The sequence below is a fragment of the Pelodiscus sinensis genome, chromosome 19 (assembly GCF_049634645.1).
Source record: "Pelodiscus sinensis isolate JC-2024 chromosome 19, ASM4963464v1, whole genome shotgun sequence".
Classification (NCBI taxonomy): Eukaryota; Metazoa; Chordata; order Testudines; family Trionychidae; genus Pelodiscus; species Pelodiscus sinensis.
In genome coordinates, this window is record NC_134729.1 from 1,364,407 (window position 1) to 1,379,925 (window position 15,519).

The 15,519-nt window shown below is 55.1% G+C and overlaps 1 protein-coding gene across 1 annotated transcript; it reads left to right on the plus strand.

Annotated features, from left to right (window-relative positions):
• Window positions 1-3,704: 3,704 nt before the first annotated feature.
• LOC102461551 (keratin, type II cytoskeletal 8-like) lies at window positions 3,705-15,262 on the plus strand. The gene is made up of 8 exons (XM_075903401.1): window positions 3,705-4,032; window positions 6,033-6,241; window positions 8,240-8,300; window positions 9,149-9,244; window positions 12,122-12,292; window positions 13,224-13,349; window positions 13,633-13,853; window positions 15,208-15,262. The coding sequence occupies exons 1-8, from the start codon at window positions 3,745-3,747 to the stop codon at window positions 15,224-15,226; spliced, it is 1,191 nt and encodes a 396-aa protein (XP_075759516.1). The 5' UTR covers window positions 3,705-3,744; the 3' UTR covers window positions 15,227-15,262.
• Window positions 15,263-15,519: the final 257 nt, after the last annotated feature.

Genomic DNA, 15,519 nt, shown 5'->3' on the forward strand with positions numbered 1-15,519 from the left:
GAGGCCCCTGGAGTGCGCAGTGGAGAAACCCCCCCCGGAAGGGGGCGCAGAGACTGGAGTGGGCCCTGCCTGAGGGCCGTGTCCTGAAGAGGACGCCGTGGTCGAGAACATGGGGAGTCACATGGGTTCTCAAACTGGGGGGCGTGCACCCTGGGGGGGGCGTGAAGAAATTCCAGGGCGGGCACGAGGCGACCCAGCCACCCCCCCATCAAGCCCACCACAAGTTTTGCTGCTATTTTTCTGGGAGGAGGGGCGGGAGGGTTTCTCAAAAATCAAAAAGGGGGCGTGATGCTGAAAAGTTTGGGAACCGCTGAGCTAGAGGGAGGTGTCCAGCCAGCCAAACCAGCCGAGTCCCAGAGCTACCAGCGGGAGGCGCCGTGCTCCTGAGTCTACTCCGTGACAGGCGCTAGCAGACGGGCAACAAAACGGCAAATGAATTGTAAGGGGGATGAATGCCAAGCAATGGCAAGACGCTGCTGGCATACTGGGATTGTTGCTCCAGGCGTGGGGCAAAGAGCAGGAGCTGCTGGTAGGCGTGACGGAGCAGGAGTAGACCAGGTGGGGTCCGACACCCAATCAGTTGATGCAAGGAGTATGCGAGGTCCCATGCAAAAAACTTTTCATAGGACCAAAGTTAGGATTCTGAATCACTATTTCCCGTGACCCCTTCTTCCACGTAAACTAGCCCTCAACGAGCATTATTCTTTTATCTCCTACTGCAACCCTGGGAGATGAATTCACCAGAGATTAACCCTCGCTCCTAGCACGAAGATTAATCCCGAGCAAAGAGGAATGAACTTACCTGCAGGATAAAAGGCCCCTTTCAGACTGAAACCGAATCATCGCATTGCAGGCTTGCACGATGAAAATTCACCAGCTCCGGCACAAAACTGATTTTCCCACTGTCTCCATGATGATAACGAGAGAGCTCATTGGCCGGCCATAAAAAAAGCGTGCTGATCTGCCATAAAATAAAGCTTGTTCAAAGCGAAAGGGGAAGTAAAATCTTGAGGAATGAAATTAAGTTTTTGGATTTCTAAAGGACTTTTAGCTACCGCAGGACAAGTAGAGGGCCCTTTAATAAAGACACCCCACGTGCTCTAAGAAAGATAAGATGCTACTACATGTATTGTTTTGCAATTCTTTATGCTCCAGTATCTAGAGTGCAAGAGATTCTTCCAGGACACCGATTAGTAGGCTTGCTGGTTGTCGGTTTTTTTTGTTCATGCTGCTTTTTGGTGAAGAATGTTTTCCCTCTCAAAATGGAATTGTCTGGTTTTGATTAAACTGCAGGGGTGCGTCTAGACTGGCAAGTTTTTCCACAAAAGCAGGTGCTTTTGCGCAAAAACTTGCCAGCTGTCTACACTGGCTGCTTGAATTTGCGCAAGAACACTGACTTTGTGATGTACAAAATCAGTGCTTCTCGCGCAAATACTTTCCTGCTCCCACTCAAGAAAAAGCCCTCTTGCGCAAGAATACTTACTCAAGAGGGCCAGTGTGGACAGGGAAGAACTGTTTTGTGCAAAAAAGCCCCGATGGCTAAAAAAGCCGTAGCCGTGTTAGTCTGTAACTTTAAAAATAGTGGCCAATTTTGTGGCACCATAGAGACTAACAAATATAGAGCATCATGAGCGCTTGTGGGTAAAACCTACTTCATCAGATAAGATTTAGGTAATATGTGTTGTTCCTGTCATTGTGGTATCTCAGTTCATCCCAATCCATTTTTAAGAAAATGGAATTGCAGGTACCACAAAATACTTTAACAACAGTGCTAGGAAAAGTAACTGCATGGATGTACCTGCTGCAGCATTTCCCCATGTGGCGTAAAAGGCATTTGACAGTGTGGAGTGGTAATACCTTTCCCTGACACTGAAATAGGGAACTTTGAAGCAGAAATTCACAGCCTATGGAAGAGACCAATATTGTTTTCATTGTATATGCTGATTACTTTCCTTAAACTCACTGATTTCTTTCCCCATCAGGTAAGTCTATGGGTCCGTCTAGACTATGGGATTTTGTCAACAGAGGCTTTGTCGACAGATACTGTCGACAAAGCTTCTGTCGACAAAGAGCGTCTAGACGACATCCAGTTCTGTTGACAAAGCAAGCTGCTTTGTTGACATGAGAGTGTAGACACAAAGGACAGTGTAGACGCAATAATGCCTTCTGTCCACAGAACTCTGTCGATAAAAGGCGTTATTCCTCGTAGAATGAGGTTTACCGCCATCGACAAAACTGCCGCGTTCTGTCGACAGAACTCGGTGGCAGTGTAGGTGCAGGGATAGTTTTGTCGACAAAACCTTTAGTCTAGACACACCCTAAAAGTCCCCAAACAGGAAGAACATTTCTGATAACCAAGGGCTCTGTGTTTTAGAAGACAAAGCACACTATGGGTGTGTCTAGACTACAGGGGTTTGTCGACAAAAGTGGACTTTTGTCGAGAAAACTATACCTGCGTCCACACTGCCTTTGAGTTATGTCAACATAATGTCGACAAAACTCAGCAGTTTTGTTGACGTATGTAAACCTCATTCTACGAGGAATAACGCCTTTTATCGACAGAGTTCTGTCGATAGACGGCATTATTGCATCTACACTGTCCTTTGCGTCCACACTGTTATGTCGACAAAGCGGCTTGCTTTGTCGACAGCACTGGATGTCGTCTAGACGCTCTTTGTCGACAGAAGCTTTGTCGACAATATCTGTCGACAAAACCCTGTAGTCTAGACGTACTCTAAGATTCAACAGCTGGAAAGATTTTAAGTCCTGGCTTGACCAAGACCTGGCTGGGATTATTTAGTTGGGGTTGGTCCTGCTTTGAGCACGGGGTTGAACTCGACCTCCTGAGAATCATAGGGTTGGAAGGAAACCTATGATTCTATGCAAGGTATATAATCATAAAGCAGTTTGAAAATGCCAATTAATTTTCATGGAAAATGTTGATAATAAATGATATTTGAAAGACAAATTTCTCCAAAATGTGACTTTTTTTGTTGAAAAAACCAAGCTGTTTGTGGTGTAAAGTTTTAGCTTAGGCTAAAAAAAATTGCAATTCAAAACCAAAGAGCCATTTCTTTTTACTTAACCAAAAGCAAGCATCAAAAGGAAACATTTTACCCAACCATGAACACTCTTTACTAAACAGCAAACTAAAGAAACATTTTTGAATTGAAAACCCCACATTATAACTATAAAACGAACAGAAAATTGAAAACTTTTCACTGAAAAAATGAACGTTGTTACTAAAAAAAGAGATGGACAAATCGCAAATATTACCAAGGCTTTTTTCTACTGGAAACCTTCCCTCTACCCATGAAACTTAGACCATCATGAACATTTTTATGTGAATGAAAAGCTGTTCTTCATCAAAAATATGTCTTGATGAAAATGTTTCCACACATTACTGATTAGTAATGGAAGAATTTGCAGGGGTGCTACCCAAACACAGCTGTGTGGGGTGGACCTGATCGGAGGAAGACTCCCTCTCTCTGAAAAACGGAAGGTGCATCGTTATCTCTCTGCCGGCTCTGAAAAAGTTAATGAACTTGGGTTCAAATCGATAGAGCAGGTAATGAACTGGGTGCAGTGAAGTTCTGCCCCTTCACTGCTGCGTAGCCAATCAGGTGCAGCCCTGTCCGTGACCCCTCTAGATATAAATTAGCACTGACCCCATGCAACCTTCAGTCTTTTCCGACCTGCAACAGCTGACGACGAACTTCCACATTCTCCACCGGGGCTGCCGCAATGTCTGCCATCTCTAGAGACTCGAAGTACAGGAGTCCAACCACTGCTTTCAGCAGCCGCTCCTACGCCTCTGAGGGCTCCCAGTCCTATGCCATCTCCACCCCCAGTGGTATCAGGTTCACGGGAGCCTGGAGCCCCACGCTGAGTGGTAGAGCCGTCATCGAGGGAAATCATGGAGCAGAGAGCCCCATCAAAACTGGGCTTGACCCAGAGGTCCAGCACGTGAAAATTCAGGAGAAGGAGCAGCTCAAGCATCTCAACCATAAATTCGCCCACTTTATCGACAAGGTAAGCCGGGGATCTACTACCTCCGAGTGCCCTGCCTTGGAGAGATGGCGCCGGGCGGCGAAAGAGACCAGCAGAAACCGATATCTCGGTCACGGTTATCAGCAGAGTCAGCGGAGGCAATAAAGCTGGTTTAATCATTGTGAGGCGGGTGGGGAAGCAAGATGGTATGAAGGGGGGTCAGCTGGTAGAGCTCATAAAAGAAGCTCGCTGGGTCTTATCTGGGGCTCCAAAGGTTGCACCATATGGGACGCTTGCAAGCACACCCACCCCTTGGCGCACGGCCTGTTTGCATTTGCTAGCGCGCTGGGACGAGTCCCTTTTGGGGTGCTCCGCTTGAAATGCCCGAAAGCGACTTGAATGGCAGAGGTGATCTGGGATGAAATGGGCCCGCTAACAGGTGTTCGATTGGCCAGCCAAAATCACTAGGCAACTTTGGCAAATTTAGGCTCAGGTCTTCCAAACAGCGGGGGGAGGATCTGGACCTAGACTTTATAGGACTCAGCGAGGGAGACAAAAGAGGCTTCAATCTAGACGGTACTAGGTCCTGCCGTGAGGGCAGGGACTGGACTCGATGGCTCTCGAGGTCCCTTCCCGTTCTAGTGTGCTAGGATTCCATGATTCCCTGAACTACGTAAGCACGGCCAGACGGAGTCAGACCAAAGGTCCTTCCAGCCCAGTGTCCTGCCTTCCGACGGTGGCCAGTGCCAGCTGCCCCAGAGGGAATGAACAGAACAGGGAATCATCCTGCGATCCCTCCCCTGTCGCCCATTCCCATCTTCTGGCAAACTGAGGCTAGGAACACCCTCCCTGCCTGTCAGGGCCGTCCTTAGGGTTTACGAGGCCCTACCCTGCTGCCCCTGTGCCCGACGGCAGCTGGGCGGGGGAGGGTTTTGTAGAGCTGAGTTTTTGATCATCTTCAGCCACCCGCCAATGAAATATTTTACGGTACATTTGAAACGAAGGTCCCGTCGACTCCCACTGTGAATTCAGACACCGACAGTCTGTCCCTGGGGTTGGGAAATGCCTTGAAATGGGTTCCTAGTCACTGGAACGGCTCTTCCAGAGGTTCAGGGATAGCGCAGGCTGGCGTTGTTACTTGTAAATTCACTAGCTCCTCTCCGGAGGAAGCCGAGCCACAGAACAGGGCTAGGAAGAGGCAGCTGGGTGGACATTAAGACCCAGCGGTGCCCCAAGTTTTCAGGGGTCCTACTCAGCTGCATATTCTGCGCATGGTTAACGAGGGCCCAGCTGCCCTTCTTCGCTAATAGCCATTGATGGACCTAGTCAATATGCCTTGCTCCCGTTCTCCAAGTGAACGTGTCCCGTAGCCGCCTAGGGAAGCGAGTGAGGTTTGTCTTGTTGCAATAATGCTCCATGAAGCAGCGACAGATTAGAACCTAGCTGGTACGTACTTAGGAACCGGTTCTCCTCCCAGGGAACTATGGGTTAGCACAGTAGAGAAGAATGGTTTGTTGCCCTCGGCTGGACTTTCTCCAATGTGTCCACATCCTTTCTGTAACGGGGGGCCCCAGAAGTAGACACAATGCTCCAGATGTGGCCTCACCAGTGCAGAATAAAGGGGAATTATCACTTCCCTAGCTCTTCAGGAGATACTCCTCTTGGCTACAAGGGCACCCTGTTGACTCATCTCCAGCTTCTCATCCACTGGAATCCCCAGCTCCTTTCCTGCCATGTGGCTACGTAGCCAGCCGGTCCCCAGCCTGTCACAATGTTTGGGATTCTTCCGTCCCAAGGGCAGGACTCTGCACTTGTCCTTGTGGAACCTCATCAGATTTCTTTTGGCCCAATCCTCCTATTTGTCCAGGTCACTCTGGACCCTTCCCTGCTCTCCAGTGTATCTACGTCTCCCACAGCTTAGTGTCATCTCTTGGAAATCCCCCGTTATATCACCCCCATGATAATGCCACTTTCCACTGCTGAAAAGGGCTGCTGAGGATTAGCCTCAGATGTCTGAGGACGCACACTCCTCCTCCCTCCAGGTCCGCATGCTGGAGCAGCAGAACCAGGTGTTGAAGACCAAGTGGAGCATCTTGCAGAGCCAGAAAATTGGCCCCAGCAACATGGAAAACATGCTCAAGGCGTGGGTCGGCAGCTTGCAGAAGCAGCTGGAGGGCTTGGGGCAAGAGAAAGCCAGCCTGGAAGCCGAGCGGGGCAACATGGAGGACCTAGTGGCAGAGTTCAAGACGAAGTGAGTCCAAAGCACACAGAGGCCACTGGGGACGTGGTAAAGATTCCAGGCGAGGCGCGCACATTCAGCCCTGTCGCTGCAGGGGGAGGGATGAGAGAAGAGCCGCCCTTTTCTAAACAGCCCAGCATTCAGTCACTAAAGGGTTAAACCCAGACAAGTGGGCAGGGCGCCAGGAGAACCAATGGGAAGAGATGGTGGAGATTTGAATTGAAAGGTGGGAGTTCAAAGCAGGTGGTGCGCGGGGGAGATGAATTGAAGCAGGCAGGGACATCCTACCTGGAAAAGGAATCCCTGTGCCTAGAACCGGACTGGACCTTGGCAGTACGGGCATGTGAGTAGATAGGGAATGTTTCATTAGATGCAACCAGGTGATTTTCTCTGGTTTGTAGTTTGGTTAAATTCCTCTGTGCTGAGTCCATGTACCCCCCCCCCCCCCCCACACTGTAACTAAAGCGACCCCCCAGGAAGCAATTCTCTGGGCTTTAAGCTGCATTTTCTTAGTTGCTCTACAAAACCTAGCGACCAAGTATGTCGTTTGGTTTGGCTAATAATCACCCTTTTTAAGTCTATGCTCTGATTTTTGTGCCCTGGAAGGTAAGAGGAGGTCTGTGTACACATGCCCTAGACGGAGAGGGCAGCTCTCGGAGGTTACAGGGGTATTTCAAGCGCTTTGGTGGTAAAAGAGCTTGGGGTAACACTCTGGAAGACGTTCCCAAGTGAATCTTGCTGGATTCGGGAATATTTTTTTCACATGGGGGATGGGACCCTCCCTCCCAAGGTCAGGGAACCTGTGACCTTAAAAGCCTCTAGAAGCAAGAGGTTTGTTAAGGTCTCTCGGGGGCCTCAACTCCTGCACTCAAAGAGCTCGGATACGGAACAGCCTTGACCAACAGCTATGGAAGAAGGAGGGTGTAGAGGTAAAACCTCGTAAAGGGATACTGCTGCCTCCTTCAAAGCTTTGTTAAATGACTAGAGGCAGCGCGTACACGTCGTTCTTCACTCTCCTCTCCTGTTCAGATGGACGCAGTCCATTATTTCAACCAGCAAATTTGCGTTACGGTTTAGGGTGTGTCTAGACTACATGGCTCCGTCGACGGAGCCACGTAAATTAGTTTATTTGGCATCGTCAAAGAAGCGGGGATTTAAATAAAATAAACATGGCCGCCATGCTGTGCTGACGATCGGCTGATCCGGCACAGCGCGGCAGTCTAGACGTGATGCAGTCGACAAAGGAAGCCTTTTTTAACCGCTCCAGTAAACTTCGTTTCACAAGGCAAACCAGAGTGGTCGACAAAGGATTCTCTTGTCGACCGTGCCATGTCTAGACTACCGCACTGTGTCGGATCAGCTGATTGTCGGCACAGCACAGCGGCCATGTTTATTTTAATGATGCGGGAATTATTTAAATCCCCGCTTCTTTGACTATGCCGAATCAACTAATTTACATGGCTCCATCTACGGAGCCATATAGTCTAGACGCACCTGTCCCCGCTCAGTGGGGTGAAAGCGTCTTTTGCTCACAGTCACCTCGTGTCTTAACCCAATAGAACTGGGAGACGATTTCTGTTTGAACCTCGATCTGGGGATACGACAGCTCACCGCGTGGTGAATTTGGGATGGCTTTGCTGATTTGGCTGGGAACCTAATGGGGAAAAAAGTGGAACCCGTTGCGTTTGAGGGTTTCGCAGCCTTCCAGTGTCGAAAAGTCCATGAGTTTCATTTGAAAAGCAGCGCCCCCTGTAGGTTTCCTGGCCCTGGTGCGCCCCCCGAGTTGGCACAATGCTGCACCTGTGCAGATCCGGACTAACCCCATCACATCCGCGTTGGACCCTTCAGTATGCTTGAAGCCAGCCCTGCCCCACAAGGGCCTGGTGCTCCCAGCCCCCCCCGCTTGCACTGACTCCAGCTGGGGCTTGGGGTGCTCTCATGGTCCCCACATTTCCTAGCTGCCATCAGAGGCATCCTGCCGTGCACTGATCCCGTCGCTCCTGCTCACAGGTTCGAGGAAGAAATCAACAACCGGGCTGAGAAGGAGAACGATTTTGTCCAGCTGAAGAAGGTGAGTCCCACGGGAGCAGAGCTAGGCAGCGAATGTGACGCTTTGTTTATTACTAGTGGGTTTCCCCGGCGCTGCTCGGCTCCTTAACTCAGATCAGTTTGGTTTTTCATTTCAAGCAGTGCTCCGGGGTGGGGCAGGGGAGGAGGGGTGCAGGCTGCCTAGGGGGAGAGGACAGCCCCATCCCTCTCCCACTGCAGCAGCGTGGGGCCAGGTGAGACACGCCTCTCCAGCGGGCATAGCTAGGGGAGCACCGCATGTCCCCTGGGAGCGGGACAGACACGCAGACCAACAGACACACAAACAAACTCTGAAATATATAGGAGATAGCCGTCCTTGTCTCCACCTCTGCCCCCTGCTGGCCCAGCGGGGTTATAGCTGCCCCAGTCCCCATCTCTGCCCCCTTGCTGCCCCCTTGTGGTCATTCCGCAGTATAACTGTCCCTCCTACCAGACCCCTCCCATTCCATTTTATGAGAAACAATCCAATTCCAGGCACGTCCCATTGTCCTGGCGCAATGAAACCCTGACATGGCTTTAAGTTAGGAGAACAGGAAGCTGCCTGCCAAATTGGGTGGTCCTAGCTCTGACAGGGTAGGAGGAGTTCTTGACCCCACAGCCTCACAGATAGATGGCTGGACAGTCGGACAGACACACACACAAACGCTCCCAAATATACAGTAGATGAGCATTTGTGGTAGATCCCTAGAAGCCCAGACATGGCGGAGGACTCTATTGTGCTAGGCGCTGGACAAATGTGGAACGAAAAGATGGGCCCCTAACTCCCAAGAACTTCCAAGCTTAGTAAGCAGGGTTGGGCTCTGAATCCCGCCCCCGGGACTCTTTTCTCAGGATCTGGACGAGGACTATATCAGCAGGCAAAAACTGGAGGTCAATGCGCAAAGTCTGACCGACGAAATCAACTTCCTGACCCAGCTTTATGCCAAGGTACGTGTCTGTTCTCTGCCCGGTCTACAGCAGCCGTTCTCAACCCTTTCGGCCCGCGGCCCCCGTGGCTCCACGCAGGCCACCCCGGGGGACGAAATGCCTTCACTTCCGCCCAGTTATTCACACGAGGGTGCTGAGCATAAAAACGTGAACACGCAGCTGTAACATAACGGGGGGGGGGGAGGGGTCTGTAACTGGTCGGAAATATTAATCAAAATCAAAATCACTGAAGAGATTAAGCGACTCCTCTGGCGTCCTGGGAATAGTAGAGTTTATGCCCCCCCCCCAGGCTGCCAGGTAGTGGGCTAAGGATGGGGAGGTAGGATCTGGGGGGGAGATGGGATGCAGGAGCTGGCTAGGGGTGGGGAGTTTGGCTAGGGGGGAGGCTGCAGGAGCTGGCTAGGGGTGGGGGGTTTGGCTAGGGGGGAGGCTGCAGGAGCAGACTGGGGGTGGAGGGTTTGGCTAGGGGGGAGGCTGCAGAAGCAGACTGGGGTGGAGGGTTTGGCTAGGGGGGAGACTGCAGGAGCAGACTGGGGGGGAGGGTTTGGCTAGGGGGGAGGCTGCAGGAGCAGACTGGGGGTGGAGGGTTTGGCTAGGGGGGAGACTGCAGGAGCAGACTGGGGGGGAGGGTTTGGCTAGGGGGGAGGCTGCAGGAGCAGACTGGGGGTGGAGGGTTTGGCTAGGGGGGAGACTGCAGGAGCAGACTGGGGGGGAGGGTTTGGCTAGGGGGGAGACTGCAGGAGCAGACTGGGGGTGGAGGGTTTGGCTAGGGGGGAGGCTGCAGGAGCTGGCTAGGGGTGGGGGGTTTGGCTAGGGGGGAGGCTGCAGGAGCAGACTGGGGGTGGAGGATTTGGCTAGGGGGGAGGCTGCAGAAGCAGACTGGGGTGGAGGGTTTGGCTAGGGGGGAGACTGCAGGAGCAGACTGGGGGGGAAGGGTTTGGCTAGGGGGGAGGCTGCAGGAGCAGACTGGGGGTGGAGGGTTTGGCTAGGGGGGAGACTGCAGGAGCAGACTGGGGGGGAGGGTTTGGCTAGGGGGGAGGCTGCAGGAGCAGACTGGGGGTGGAGGGTTTGGCTAGGGGGGAGACTGCAGGAGCAGACTGGGGGGGAGGGTTTGGCTAGGGGGGAGGCTGCAGGAGCAGACTGGGGGTGGAGGGTTTGGCTAGGGGGGAGACTGCAGGAGCAGACTGGGGGTGGAGGGTTTGGCTAGGGGGGAGACTGCAGGAGCAGACTGGGGGGGAGGGTTTGGCTAGGGGGGAGACTGCAGGAGCAGACTAGGGGTGGAGGGTTTGGCTAGGGGGGAGGCTGCAGGAGCAGACTAGGGGTGGAGGGTTTGGCTAGGGGGGAGACTGCAGGAGCAGACTAGGGGTGGAGGGTTTGGCTAGGGGGGAGGCTGCAGGAGCAGACTGGGGGTGGAGGGTTTGGCTAGGGGGGAGACTGCAGGAGCAGACTGGGGGGGAGGGTTTGGCTAGGGGGGAGACTGCAGGAGCAGACTGGGGGGGAGGGTTTGGCTAGGGGGGAGGCTGCAGGAGCAGACTGGGGGGGAGGGTTTGGCTAGGGGGGAGACTGCAGGAGCAGACTGGGGGGGAGGGTTTGGCTAGGGGGGAGGCTGCAGGAGCAGACTGGGGGGGAGGGTTTGGCTAGGGGGGAGGCTGCAGGAGCAGACTGGGGGGGAGGGTTTGGCTAGGGGGGAGGCTGCAGGAGCAGACTGGGGGTGGAGGGTTTGGCTAGGGGGGAGGCTGCAGGAGCAGACTGGGGTGGAGGGTTTGGCTGGGGGGGAGGCTGCAGGAGCAGACTGGGGTGGAGGGTTTGGCTGGGGGGGATTGCAGGAGCAGACTGGGGGTGGAGGGTTTGGCTAGGGGGGAGGCTGCAGGAGCAGACTGGGGTGGAGGGTTTGGCTGGGGGGGAGGCTGCAGGAGCAGACTGGGGTGGAGGGTTTGGCTGGGGGGGAGGCTGCAGGAGCAGACTGGGGGGGAGGGTTTGGCTGGGGGGGATTGCAGGAGCAGACTGGGGGGGAGGGTTTGGCTGGGGGGGATTGCAGGAGCAGACTGGGGGTGGAGGGTTTGGCTAGGGGGGAGGCTGCAGGAGCAGACTGGGGGGGAGGGTTTGGCTAGGGGGGAGGCTGCAGGAGCAGACTGGGGTGGAGGGTTTGGCTGGGGGGGATTGCAGGAGCAGACTGGGGGTGGAGGGTTTGGCTAGGGGGGAGGCTGCAGGAGCAGACTGGGGGTGGAGGGTTTGGCTGGGGGGGGATTGCAGGAGCAGACTGGGGGTGGAGGGTTTGGCTAGGGGGGAGGCTGCAGGAGCAGACTGGGGTGGAGGGTTTGGCTAGGGGGAGGGTACAGGAGCAGGCTGGGGTGGGAGGTTTGGGAGGTCGAGTGCAGGAACAGGGTGGAGGGGTCTGGGAGGTAGGACAGGAGGGCGATGGGGGTGCAGGGTTTGGGCATGAGAGGGATGGGGGGGAGCTTACCTGACTTCCCATCCTCCACCGCTCCTGGGCACCATCTCCTGCTGCTCCCCTTGGCCATGATTCCATTGTCATCCTAATTTCGTCAATCTCTCCTCCTCAGAGACTTGCTCTAGGCCCTTTATCATACTCCTCAGCCTTCTCTGTACCCCGCTAATTCCACAATACGGTTTTTTTTTCTGGAAATGGGGTGGCCACCAAGGTTCCCTCTAATTTTTCCATCCGTGGGCAGAATCAATGTTGGTTCTGTGCACCCAGGCACGTGTGATTGTGCACCACCCACAGAAACCCATGCAAGCTCTGCTGGGTGGCCGCCCAAGCGCTCGGCTCCCAGGGAACCCGGGTGGCCTGTGGGGAGGGAGTTTCCGCGGCTCGGCGCCTGGCTGTCCTGAGCGAGTGCGTTCTCCCGCTTGCAGGACCTGTGCCAAGTGCAGGCCTGCGTGGAGATCTCCAACACCCCTATGGTCATCGCCGTGGAGCGCAGGCCCACGCTGGACGTGGCCGGCATCATCGCGGAGGCCAGGGAGCAGTACGAGGCCAAGGCGAAGGAGAGCCGCGAGGGCGCGCGGAGGCAGTACGAGACCCGGGTGAGCGAGGGCCGGCTGAGCCCGGTGCGGCCGGGGGCCTGGGGGATTCTGCTGCCGCTCAGCAGGGACGCGTGGGGGACCGTGTCCAGGCGGAGAGAGGTGATGAAATGGGGCCAGGCAGGGCCCTGGACACCCCTCCAGAAGGAAGCCTTGGTGGCTTCATCCTTTGCTGGGGGGTGTGATGTCGAGGGGGAGGGGGGCTGTACACGCTGGGGGGGGGGCCCTGAGTCCGCTTTGCTTGGGCAGTTGCTGGTTGCTGTGTGCGCTGTGAGTGACCCCTGCTGGCCGGGAAGCACTGCCCAAGGTCTGGGGGGGAGAGGGGGGGTCGCCCTGATCAGAAGCACAGAGGCAATAGCCAGTGGAGATGTCTCACCGGACCAGGGGCCTGTGGACCCCGCCCCAAGGGGTCAGGCTGCCTGCCCCTTACTCCTGCGTCCACATGGAACCCAGGCCGGGCTGCATCTCGGAGGAGCAACGCATCCTCTCCAGTCTACCGGCTGGCGGAGTCCCGTCTTGCTGCGGATGGGGGTGCAAGGTCGGGGGGTCCCCGATGTGCCCTCACAGGGGGCAGCCCTCTATGCTGGGGGGCAGCCGTCTTCTGCCGCGCCCCGTCCGATGGGCTGCGGCCGCCCTCCTCCCTCACCCACTGTGGCCTGGGCTTCCCCCCATGCTGCCCCAACTCTGCAAAAGGGCCTTCCTTGCCGCATCTGTGTGTGTGGGGGGGGGTTCCCCTCGGCCCCCTGGCTGGGGAGGGGACTTGGCTTTGCTCCAAACTGCCCCCTGACACAGGAGACACCTGCCCCACCGGCCCCCATTCCTGAGGGGGTAGCTCTCTGGAGGTTCCCCCCGGAGGCTGCGACTCTCCGGCCCCGCGTGCCCCACCACGGAGATCTGGGCTCAGCCGCTCCTGCGCCCTCTTCTCCCCCCGCAGCACGAGCAGGTCCAGCAGGAGGCGGACCGGCACGGGGAAGAGCTCCGGGCCACCAGGGCTGAGCTCAGTGAGCTGCAGAGGACGATCCACCGGCTCCAGGCGGACATCACGGCTCTGAAGGAACAGGTCTGTCCTGGGGGAACCGGCGGGGGAGTTCTGTTCCCGCCCTCCGGGGCACCTGGCGTTGGCCGCGGCGGGCAGGCAGGGCACTGGGCCTTTCTCTGAGCCCGTCGGGCCGCTCTGAGGTTCTCTTCCCTTGCTTGCGTCTTTTCTCGTCCCCCTGCCTGGGCGACCAGCTCCCCTTGGAGGTGCCCGTGTGAGGGGCGAGGCGGCCCCGGCAGATCTCTGCTGTCAGCTGCCCCCTGTCCCCCGGCTCTCGGTGGCCCCCTGACCCAGGTCTCTTTTGCAGCGCGCAAGGCTGGAGGCGGCCTTGGCTCAGGCGGAGGAGCAAGGCCAGCAGGCGGTGGCCGACGTGACGGCGAAGCTGCAGAGCACGACGCAGGCCCTGCAGAAGGCCAAGCAGCACATGGCTCGCCAGATGCAGGAGTACCACGTGCTGGCCAACCTCAAGCTGGCCCTGGATATCGAGATCGCCACCTACAGCAAACTGCTGGAAGGGGAGGAGAGCAGGTGAGCGGGGAGGGGAGGGGCGGCCCGTGTCCTGATTGGATGCTCCCACCCACGGGAGGACCAATGAGAGAGCCGCAGGCTAGCCCGGGTGCTCGGAGGTGCCCATCTCTGTGCCATGTGGCAGCCGTGGGGTGCTGACCGCTTGGGTGGGCTTGGAAGAGGGATGGGTGGCTCCTATTGTGATTGGATACCTCCTTCAGCAGGGAGGGCCAATCAGAGGGAGCAGATGATCCCAGTTCCCAGCCCCCGTCCCCATCCGACGAGGCCAGTGGTTCATTTTGACCATGCGGCGGGAGGAGTCGGGGGTGTGATCCCGCCAGCCAGATTCAGCTTTTCTAGGCTGCCTCCACCAATCTCTGTAAAGTAGCCGTTCTACAAAGGAGTTTCACCGCCCTATTACGGAGAGTCTGGAACACATCTACAAATCTGACACTGTTACAGCTTGAACAAAGACATGGACTCGTTAACGCATTACAAAGCCAAGTTCCCCTGCTTTTAACAGCCGCATTTTCATATCAGAAGCTATGAATAGGACACATCCAGCCTGCTCAATTAGCCTCATTAAGAGCGGACAAGTACTTCTTTTGCTGTTCTAGAGAGCTCTTGGATTCTGTAATTTCCACTCCATCTTATCTGATGGAAAGCTTCAGGGGGTAGCCGAGTTAGTCTGTTCAGGTAAACTGAAAAAACATCCAATAGTCTGGTAGCACTTTATAGACTAACGAAACATGTCGAGGGGATCATGATATTTTGTGGGCTTTCTTCGTCTGAAGAAGTGGGCCGTGCCCACGAAAGCTCATGATTCCATCGACGTGTTTTGTTAGTCTATAAAGTGCTACCAGACTACTGGGTGTTTTTTCAGTTCATCTGATGTAGATTAGGCTACCAGGCATAGGAAAATGAAGCGGTGATTTAAATAATCGCCGCTTCATTTAAATTTACATGGCTGCCACGCTGAGCTGATCAGCTGTTTGTCGGCTCAGCGCGGTAGTCTGGACGCGCGGGTGTCGACATCAAAGGCATTTGTCGACCACCCAGGTAAGCCTCATCTCGTCCCAGCTGCATGTGGAGGATGCAGTAAAGCAGCATGGTTTAGTCATTTAATGTGTACCGTAAGGGATTGGGACTGGAACCTAGGAGTTCCCAGCTATCAAGTTTGCTGCTGGCTCATTTGCCCCTCATTGATTGAGCCCCAGGAGAATCTCCATTAGCTGCTAGCAGTACGGGGCTTATGACACACAGATGACCAGCTCTGAGTCTGCATTGGCAGCAACTTGCATGCACCACACTAACAATGTCTTTCTCTCCATCCCATCTGCACTAAGTTTTGTCTCTTCTCCCTTCTGCTTGGCAGGCTGGAATCCAGTCGGTAAACCTAGGCGTGCTGATGCAGACAGCCGGCTATTCGGGTAAATATATTTCATCGGGGAAAGGAGGGAGGAGGCGGGCGGCCAGACAGCCCATAGAACTGGTGCAAAATCCCCATCTCCCTGCCCCATAGCGTGGCTGGAGTTTACTAGCCAGGGGGAGATCAGACCACGCAGAGAGAACAGAATATCTGAAGCCAGCTCCCGTCACGTGGGTCTGAGAGGAGAAATTTGCCTCTTGTGCTTCCTTATATTCCTGATCCTGGGAGGTACAGAACGCCCTCAGCGATCAAAACCTC

Coding starts and splice junctions, on each gene's coding strand:
- LOC102461551 (XM_075903401.1), top strand. CDS start 3,745: ATGTCTGCCATCTCTAGAGACTCGAAGTACAGGAGTCCAACCACTGCT. Junction 6,242..8,239: donor GTGGCAGAGTTCAAGACGAA/GTGAGTCCAAAG, acceptor TCCTGCTCACAG/GTTCGAGGAAGAAATCAACA. Junction 9,245..12,121: donor TGACCCAGCTTTATGCCAAG/GTACGTGTCTGT, acceptor TCCCGCTTGCAG/GACCTGTGCCAAGTGCAGGC.